The following is a 10,529-nucleotide window of genomic DNA, read 5'->3' on the forward strand; positions in this document are numbered from 1 at the left end:
TCCCTGGAAATGTTCAAGATCAGGTTGGACGGGGCTCTGAGCAACCTGATCTAGTTGAAGATGTCCCTGCCCACGGCAGGGGGATTGGACTAGATGACCTTTAGAGGTCCCTTCCAACCCAAACTGTTCTATGATTCTGTGATTCTATTTGACACCAAGTACTTTCAATGACTTTTCTCTAGGTTTGTAATTATTACGGAAAGGGGAGCGGGTACTGGGACCTGTACACTTCAAATCTATTCTTTATATGAGAAGAATGCCACCTGTAGTTAATGGCTCAACAGAAAAGCCATATACAGTGCACAAACATATTAAGTGCACATCTATTTGCTTTCACTAAGTTTAGAGTCCCAACTCCTTTTGATTCCTTTGAGAGACTAAGCTCAGAATGATACAAACCTCCTGGCACCTGCTCCATAAAAATCTTAATGTATCCATCTTCTGAAACAGATCCAAGATACTGGACAATGTTCCGATGCTTTAAATATTTATGCAGTGCTATCTCTTCATGAAGAGGTTGAGAATACCTATTAAAAAAAAAAAAAAAAAATAAAGAATCAAGGAGGATCTCCTAATGCAGGAAAAGGTTCTAGGCTACACTTAAATGCTAGTTTGCAAACAATGGATTTTAGGGATACTGATCCAATTCTCAGCAAACGTCCATGACCTTCAAAATGCAGTGTGACTGGCTGCCTATTCAGAAAAAATACAGAGGTAGATCTCAGAAGAACCCTGAAGAAGAAACATGCCCTCAAAGAATTTATACATGCCTTTCTTCTGTATCATTACATAGTACTGTCTTTGCCTTCAAAACTCCTTTTATGCTTTTCCCCGTCCCCAAAAAGAATGCAAATGAGACACAACTGCAACTTAAAACCCAAAATAGGTCTTATTCTAGAATTTATGATATACATATAGATTATCAAACTGTATTATTTATGATATATATATTTATATCCTATATTTTCCAAAAAATAAGAAGTCCTTATTCTCAAAAGTGTACTGTTGAATACTAGGAGGAAATAATAATTGAATTTCAGTATACTGGGATTTTATAAACTAACCACATAGAAATACATGGTAAGAAGAGCAGTTTTCAGGAAACAACTGCAGTTTCATTAGCATTGTATATATAACAATAAACTAGGTCTTACCTGCTGTCTCTCTCAGGTATTTCTTTGATGGCTATTCGGACCTGATTGCTAAGGTCTCTTCCAGCATAAACTATTCCGTAAGTACCTTTCCCTAGAACTACCCTGTCACCATTCTCATCATAGTCATATTCATACTGCAAACAGAAAAGATAAACAAAGCAGCACAGAAATTGTTATCACTAACATTTGACATTACAGAGAGCTTTAACAAGAGTTATGTACTATACTGACTTAGTACAGCACAGAGTAGTTACTGCAGCCCAGCTGTAGCACAGTAGGTTCACCAGCCTGGTGCATTATACAACTTGTAAAATTTCCACGTTACCTGCTTTACAAAACAATCTTCTCTAACCAACTTTGAAATGCATTCACCCAAACAAGGAACACAGCATTAAAGCAAATTCAATGAAACAGTGCTGTCAAAAGAACACATTCAGGTATCATCTCTTAAGAATTGCTGACAGAGCCTTCAGAATACATAAATGTATGGAATGTAACCTATAATTTTAAAACCACCGGTTTAATAAACAGATGAAAGTGACATTCTCATTACAGTGGGTGGACACTGTTTTAAGACCCTAAACTCTCATTTGAACTTAGCCACAGCAAAATTCATTTCTGACATATTCCCCTCATTATGAGCTTTTCCAAAAAGTGAAAAAAAAATGCTCATCTTCTCCAAGGATGATTAAATGTATGAAGTGGTGGTTTCCACTGCTGCTGAAACCATGCTGGGTCATATTGCCAGCTGAATAAGTCACTGCTGGTTCACTGACTTCAGTAAAGCTACACTAGTTTACACCACCTCATGGTCTTGTCCCATATGGTGATCTTATCACAGAGCTCTCCTTCTATCAAGGTCAGTGAAAAAGCCTATTGATGAATGATGCTTAATCAAAGTACATTCCAGACACTAAATAAAACCAAATTTCTTATGGAAGTTGGGTTAGGCAGCACACCCCTGATTCAAACCAGGGAACTGATAAAGGATATTGAAAAAGCACTTTTGCAAAGAGTTAAGAAAGGAATTGGGCAGTTTCATAGCATCAGATATGATCAGGAGTACACAGACCTCCCCTAGTATCTTCCCAAATCCAAGAGGATGTCCCATATGGGAAAACTGCAGGGTATTCTCTGTGGCTTCATGTGAATTCTCTATTAAAAAAAAAAAACAACCCAACTTTTTACAATGGCCATAACTATTGACATTTCTGTCAATGACCGCTTTTCTGCTTCATCCAATAAGACTCTCTCATACAGAATGCAGCCTTGAGGTCTATTTCTCTGAAGTGTCTTCCCAGGTCATATTGCAGCTCTGGTATTGCAATGCCCATGTGTCACTGACATTCCCCCCCGCTTCACCTCAGCAAAGATGGCAAGTTTCATGCTGCTGTATGGAAGGTGCTAAAGAAAAACCATCTGTTGTTTACCCTAACAGCATATTCTGCTCAGTGGAACTAAACTTGAGTTAGCACAGCTTTAATACCGTTTCATTTCCCATGTTTCAGCACTTCACGGTTCATAACATAATCTTGTTATATGATAGGCATAACTGACCCAAAACGCCATATGTAAAACTTGTCAGGTTCTTTGGTAGGAGCATACCCAGCTTTCACAGCTATCATATGATATAAAACTGTGCAGCGAAAATACAGCAGTCACATTGCGGAATTTAAGATTGACAGCAACCCCATCTGCAACAGACGGGTCCTAAGCCAACTCCATAATTACTGTGGAGAAACCTATGTTCTCTAGTCTGGGTCCTATGATACATGAAAATCGTTGAGATTTATAGTTCAATGCTAGTTGGTAGACAGTTTAATAGGCTTGTATATACTTGATGCTGCTTTACATTTGCCTTCTCTCTTTCCAACAGCTACAAAGATTGAATAAATCACTGCTGGTTGACAAAAGTCTGAATATGTGATCCACTGGATGTGCAATTCAACCATTAGGTATGAGTAAACAAGTGTTCATAGCTGACCTTCTGTATGAACGTGGTAGGGCAGAGCCTGATCTCTAGGATATCCTATTTGGGGTACAGCAGGTACTCCTAAAGTGATAGGAACTTCTTCAATATCAATATCCAGAAGTGAATACCCTAAGGTAGAAAGGACTGCCACACTCACTCTCCTTCCAAATCCTTGTTAGCTGTAGAACTAAACTGTAGTTGCTTTCAAATAATACCACAATCCAAAATATACAACCCCTTGGGACAACATTCTCATAAGAATTCTGACTGAAATCAGATTTTCTTTCCCCAAACTGTGCTGAAGGTTATTTCTTCCTCTTCCCCAAATATAAACAGTTGTTTTACTAACGGTAAGAACTTCTGCTTTCTCTGTGCTTGTCAAGCCCATCAAGACCATACAAAGCTGCATTTTCCATGTTGTCTCTTCTTAAATGCAAGATCTCAGGCTGCAGAAAGACAGTAAGTGTCTTAGCTCATTTATAAGCTAAACAAATTAATCCTCCTCTTCTGTATCTTGATTTCTGTTTTAATGTCCTGACCTAAGACAGTAAGTACAAGGTGATAATTGTGAAAACGTCAAGATTTAAAATTAATTTCTGTAGTCATTTCTCCATATGTCATTGATTCGTGCAGGATTGTTTCCTCCTGTGCATTCTCCAGGGGCTTTTTCCAGTTCAGTTTTTAAAAGGCTCAAGCCACGGTGAGCTCACTTACTCTGAGAGACTATTATACAGTTGAATAGACTGTGTTGTTTGGAGATTGCCCTGCTATGCTAAGTACGCAATGTAAAATCTGCAGCTATAGATAATACCCTGTCTTTGCCAAGGCAGAGCCCTGACCCTATGCTGAGACCACAGATGTATGTATTAAGCTGGGCATATCTTGTCCTTTTCACTTGAGGAGAGAATTCTGTGGCCACTATGCACAAACTTCAGTGCAAAAACTCACCTTCCCCACCATACGCAATTACATTCAACAGTACCGCAGAGGGTCTTCTACTTTCTTAATCCTCTTCTGAAGCCTCAGGTACTACAAAAGATTCACTATCATAAAGAGCTGCTCTGAATCGTAAGCCTAAGAGAATTGCTGGAATGAGATGCGGTAAGAAAGATACCCAGCTCAAACAAACCACAGTAGGGTTTTTACACTCATTAATCGGATTAACTGAATTTGCTTGACTACAAATAAAAGTTACAATCTACTTTTTATGATGGCTTTTCAGATTTCAAAACAAATAAAAGAGAAGCACAGGACACATACTTAGTGCTACAAATATGGATGTTTGCTATGAGGCAGTGTGTCTTATGAAGACATGGATTCCCCTACCCTAACCTGAGCCTACATAAAATGTGAATAACCCTTTCCAAGTATTTTGTTTTCCCTCTGTACTGATTATAAAGAAAGCCTACAGCTACTAGGTTCCTAACATGGATGTTTCAGTGATAAGTAAAAAGCACAATGGATGAATCTGATCCTAAATATCTGCAAATCTCTCTGACAGAAAAAGCCCATCAAATGAAATTATCTGGAGTAGTAACAGTATCAGGTACCAGCTAGAAAAACTGAAGTCCCTTTGCTAAATGGCTTTTTCCTAGAATTTATTTAATATCTTATCTTTTTTATCCACTTAAGCCAGCTGATACCAGATGATTCTCATCTATAGATTGTTTGCAACATAAATACAAGATCAGTAACATCCTTCATTAGGGATTTCTACAGTTTACAGTAGTAACGGTCTGACTTCATTAGAAATGTGTTTTTTCAAATGAATGCAACTCTTGTGTACAAACAGTTTTGTAAGAGTTGAAATTGCATATACAATTAAGGAGTTTAAATGCTATTTATTATCTTTCTAGCATACTGATATGAAAGTGCAGGGAAGACAGAGAAAGAGTTTCGGAGTTCTTGGATCTTTTATCCTTGACATACCTCCAATGTGTCTCCATCTATTTCTCCTTCTAGTTCCAAAGTACTGCCAACTGCATCAGACAAAATTTCTTTCACCAACCCACAGAATCTAAAAAAGCAATAAATAGCACAGGATTAAAGAAAAATATCCTTTTGGAAGGAGATTAAACAGATTCTTCACAAGGTGGGCTTTGCTTTCAAGCTAATAAACTGACTAGCATGTTCATAGGTTTCTTTCGCTACTTACTTTCGCCATATTTATCCTATTTTAAATGAGGAAGAACATCAAACACACACTGAAAAGCCTAATTATTTATAAAATTATTTTATTTGCTGTAGCAGACCCAATACTTGCTTGTTACTGTAATTGCATAGTAAAATCTTGGTAGATCCAACTCAAGTATTTTTGCTGTATACTTTGATGGAAAGTGCTTAGTATGGCCTTGTCTTTACAAATGTCATTAGAGAAAAAGTTGAGATAGTAAAAAATGAAGTATTGATTTTCAATGGTTCAATTCAGGAGTGCTAAATCCGCAACATCATATTGGGTGGTTCTCCTTCTGTGTAGTGATAAGAATTCTATTACCTTCAGTTTAATTTAAATGTTCCTATGGACTTTGGTTGCAAGCATGATTACTCAGTATTTCTGAAAATCAGATTTTGTGGCTTCTAGTCAGGCATCCAGAAAGCCAAGAATATAAAAGTAGTAACGTGTTTTGAAGAACAGAATTTTAACTAATTTCATCTAGTTCTCTGGGATAGAGATCCTTAAGTACAAGACCATATTTTTCTGTAGTTCCCTGCCTGAGCCATTCACTTTTTTCCAAATTCCATAACAAATGGTTAACAATTATTAAAAATTATTATAAAATATTCACATCTCTTTCACTGACTAATAGACACATATCTCTGGAACAGACTCCTGTTGTGCACTGAATAAGGCATACAAAATGTGACCATGTTTCATAACACACAAATTGCGATGCCAAATTAAGGCTGAGCAGGTAACATTAATTTTAGTGTTTCCTATCTTTTACGCACTGCACTCTGCAGAGCTAATAATTTTTTTTTTAACCTGAGTTTATTCCATGTAATACATAAATAATAATTAGTGCAAGAAAACTAAATATACCATCCAACCCCAAATATTAAGAGTATTAACAAATCACTCCTACTTCATTCAGGTTTATATGCCAAATATCAGTCCCCAGGAAGAATTTGGTCTGTAAAGATTTAGGCCTGAAATTCAGTTAGCATGCTTACTGTTTAGAGACAACAGATCATCAGGAAATACTTGAATACAGGCGCAAACAGTAACAGATATCTGTGACACAATATAAGCTAGAAATTTCTGTTACATCTACTTGCTTTTACTTAAATCAAACTGAACAGGTACTTAAGGGAACCTAAACCAATATACTACCTTACACGACATGGCCAAGACACATAAAAAGAAGATAATAGTTGTAAATTAGAATAAGCTACTTAAGCCTTTTCTCAGACCTAATGACTTGTAGGTAAACGGATCAGAACCAGCCAACAAGTGTAATGGGACACTGCAGTCATCACCTTAAATATCGTTGAATTTAGCTCATTGCTTCTTCATCAAGAAAAAAGAAGTGAAGAAATAAATAATTAATTTCTCAAGCAAAAATGTCAGCTTTCAATCTTTACTAAATCAATTCTATTTAGGACATAGATCTCGCATGCAATACCCACACAAACTGAACTCACCTACTACACTGGTTTTCTGTAGAAAAGTAGATTTGAAAGTCGTCGGAGTTGTCATGGACATAAAGAAAACAACATCGTTCATCAAACTTGGAAATGCTATAAAATTCACATTAAGAAAAGATTATTTTGGGTGTAACTATTAGAAGAAATAGAGCAAGGAGGAATTAATTTTTTTGAATTACGAGCACTTAGCAAACTCCTTTTTCACAGTTAATTACCTCAGAGAGGCAGTATGCAATTATATTTATTTTCCTTACAACTAGAAGCTTTGAGTTTATTTATATATTCTATAATCCTATCTCCAATTTGATAAATGATTAAGCTACTGCTTACTTTGGTAAAATACTCGTTTATCTGAAGTGTTTTGAGGTTTGTTTGTTGTTCATCTCCCCTTCCGTTTTTACACAGTTCCATCAGATTTCTTGGTATTTGATGATTCCTCTATGGAAAATGAATTGCTTTGACACTAATCTAGCTATAAAGAAAGCCTTTCTTCTAAGCTTGACAAGTACTTCTGGTTTTTATAATTCCATTACTGCAACAGTAAAACTGAACTGGGAAATACCTACGGTGTAGCAGACCCTTCACAGTATATACTTTTTATGGCCTTAATACTGATAAACAAGTTTTGGAATAACCAATATTTACTCCAAACTGCAGCAATAATTTGGCAAAGTGATTATTTATTGCATATTGTGTCTTGCCAGTGTCATACATATCCCACGTAAACGCACTGAAGCAAGAAGTGACGAGGCCATAAAACATAATATCAATATGAAAGTAAATCTAGGAATTAATCTCTTATTCCAAACACTTGCACTTCAGTATCATTCTACATAAATGCCAAGTTGTTATGCTTGTTAAGGTTTTCTCATAATTTTTGTGCATTAGATTAATAAAATTCATTAGATTCTTGCCTGATCTGTTTAGTCAAACTCTCAGATTTTTGCTTAGCCTCTGTTGAGCCAGTTAGTTAAAATACTTGACAGTAGACTATAGTAAAGTTGCAGAATGTTACAAGACTAACTTGCTTTGGCATCATTAAGGGCTACATGGACAAACGTTCCAAAAAATTAGAATTTTGCCAGAAGATTTTTTCAGAAATATGTGAAAATACACTACGCCATTCTGTAGCTTCGTTCTGGCATAGCAGTTTCTAGCCTAGCAAGGCAGATTAGCACATACCTGACACAAGAACTAAGAGACAAAGCAAGATGATTCTTCGAAGGGCAAATATAGGATTGACAAGACAGTATCTAAGTAACAATACTATATTATAAACAGTGTAACGCATGTGGTATATAAAATGAACTGGTTAGCATAAATACAAGTTAAGGGTTTTGATAGAGTATAAGTTAACTGAGACCACTAATTTTTCTTTACTAAAACTAATGCAGTTTCAAAAGTATAGCAATTGTAAGTTATCACATACAAAGCAAACATCTAATTCCACTAAGTTTAAAAAGATTGCCTCTTTGAGCTTTGTAATCCCCAGCAGTGATTAAGAATCAAAGCAAATGAATTGCTTGCTTCCATTTAATTAAATGTTATCTTTCTCAAAGATTAATTTCTGTGCAGTGTGTTGACTGAAGGTAATTAATATCTTTCAGAAACGTTATGCTGAGTTATGCTCAGTCAGCTCCACAGAATTCAGTAATGACAACTTCACATCCACTCACATTGCATTGGAGTAGTAGAATAAAATATCACATCAAATTCATTTAAACCAAAACCTGCTTCTTTTAGAAGAAAATACTGAAGTTATCGTAGAATCTATGTCCAAATCCACAACTGTAGGCTTTCATAATAATCACCACTCACCTTATTCAGAGAAATACTTTTTCACTGAGCTTATTTGATTAAGCAAATTATACAAGTTCAGAGAAGACAAACTTGGGAGCTAAAACTTAGGGGCTTATGGTCAAAATCACAGCCCAGAAGCCCTCTGCTTTGAGAACTACGGAACTCATTAGGTATCTGAATTTATCCTTGTACTTGAATCAGAAAGTTTTTCAAGCACTTGTTTATGCACTCACACAACTGGCCCCAGCCAACAGCCATTTACGTCCCTAGAAAGGCCAGATCCACCAATGTAGTTACTCATGAACGCAGAGAGAAGGCAAAAGCCCACCTCGTGTTCCGTGTGCTTACGGCTCCTCTGGTTCTTAGCTACAGCCTGCATAATGCAGACAGAGAGCAAAAATGCTATAGACACACTGCCAGGCTGTACAGATAGGTTTCATTTTGTTTTCTCTCCTGGTGCTCTGCCTCTCCCCTTTCTGGCAGCAAAGTAGCCCAACTTAAAATATATAAGCTAGCTTCTAAATGTAGTCGTGCATTTTGCAGTTGTTAATACCAAATGTGATTCTTTTCTATCCTTTCAGTTCTCAGAACAATCCTGTTCTTTCTATATAATATTCTGATGTTCTTTTGTACTAATATTTGGATCCACTTACTTGTGACTAGTGTTTCCATTAATCTAGGCATCACAAAATGGAACTACTTTAACTATTTAAAGGCTAGTCCTTGAGAAACTCCACTAGAGTCTCCTTCCAGATCAAGAATTCTTTCCTTAGCACAAACTATGTCCACGCCTCATTTAACATTTGTCTAATAATCCAAGTTTTAGCTAGTAGGTTTTTAGATAGAGCCATATCAGAAGCATTTCTGAATTCCAAACAGAAAATAGATACCATGGTTTCCTTTTCTTAAACAAAAACAGACAAACCGTTCTTTCACTTAAGGAAGGAAGGAAGAATAGCTAAGGGCTCTGCTTTCCTTCTGCCTCCATGTTTTTAAATGTAGAGATGACAATAACTTCACTGAAAAATTTAGAAAAATATATAAAAAGCAGGAACACGACTGAAAACAGGGAAGTCTACCAGAGAATACACACCCCCACCCCCACCCCCCACCCCTTAGGTGAATATTCCTATGAGTAATGTACTGCTCTGCCCATGCATGGAAAGGCAAACCCTTCTGTGTTGACACTTCAAGGCAGGCTGGACAGAAAAAGCTTTTATAATAGGCAATGCAAAGCAGAGATTTACTGCAGAATCCAGATTTCCCACTTAAGGGAAATATAAAACATAAACAAAAAACCACTTAACTGTTTTCTGACATACCAACCTTATTCCCCTAATGGAAGAAGCTGTAAAATTCCATTCGTGAATCTGTTTCTGTAAAGAACAAAGAGCTATAATCAACCACAGTTTAACCTTGACTTGCTAGTGAAAACAAAGTCACAGCATGGTAAGCAAAATAAAGTTTTTCCAGCATGTCTCGTCCTTTCTTTCTTTCTTTCTTCCCCCTCAAATTTCAAATAAGATTGATGTAAAGGTAAAGAGAGGTCATACATTGCTGTTCTACTCACTTGAGGAAAAATTAATATAAATGGCACCGGGTGGAAGTAAAGGCTCTATTTCCTCATGTAAAATTAAATTTGAAGAATAAATCTTGAAGTACAATTTACCAAACATTATGTTTTGACTCAATACATCAACATTTCATATTAAACATGCCCTACTCTTATCTAGGCTCGAAGGGAAAAGAAACCTGTGCCCAGGCGGCCAAGAAGGCCAACAGCATCCTGGCTTGTACCAGAAATAGTGTGGCCAGCAGGAGTAGGGAAGTGATCGTGCCCCTGTACTCGGCCCTGGTGAGGCTGCACCTCGAATACTGTGTTCAGTTTTGGGCCCCTCACTACAAGAAGGACATTGAGGTGCTGGAGCGTGTCCAGAGAAGGGCAACGAGGCTGGTGA

The 10,529-nt window shown here is 36.8% G+C and overlaps 1 protein-coding gene across 4 annotated transcripts in view; it reads right to left on the reverse strand.

The window, feature by feature from the left end:
* The window catches only part of MAP3K15 (mitogen-activated protein kinase kinase kinase 15), a 94,136-nt gene that overhangs the window by 21,523 nt on the left and 62,084 nt on the right, over positions 1-10,529 (reverse strand). For all 4 annotated transcript variants that reach the window (XM_019471428.1, XM_019471429.1, XM_019471426.1 and 1 more), the window contains 5 exons: positions 9,898-9,947; positions 6,769-6,864; positions 5,056-5,143; positions 1,155-1,288; positions 400-527 (listed from right to left, as the gene is read on the reverse strand). In XM_019471428.1, coding sequence (XP_019326973.1) covers positions 400-527; positions 1,155-1,288; positions 5,056-5,143; positions 6,769-6,864; positions 9,898-9,947 — 496 coding nt within the window. The remainder of the gene's footprint in view (positions 1-399; positions 528-1,154; positions 1,289-5,055; positions 5,144-6,768; positions 6,865-9,897; positions 9,948-10,529) is intronic.

This window comes from Aptenodytes forsteri, unplaced genomic scaffold (genome assembly GCF_000699145.1).
Source record: "Aptenodytes forsteri isolate BGI_AS27 unplaced genomic scaffold, ASM69914v1 Scaffold273, whole genome shotgun sequence".
NCBI lineage: Eukaryota > Metazoa > Chordata > Aves > Sphenisciformes > Spheniscidae > Aptenodytes > Aptenodytes forsteri.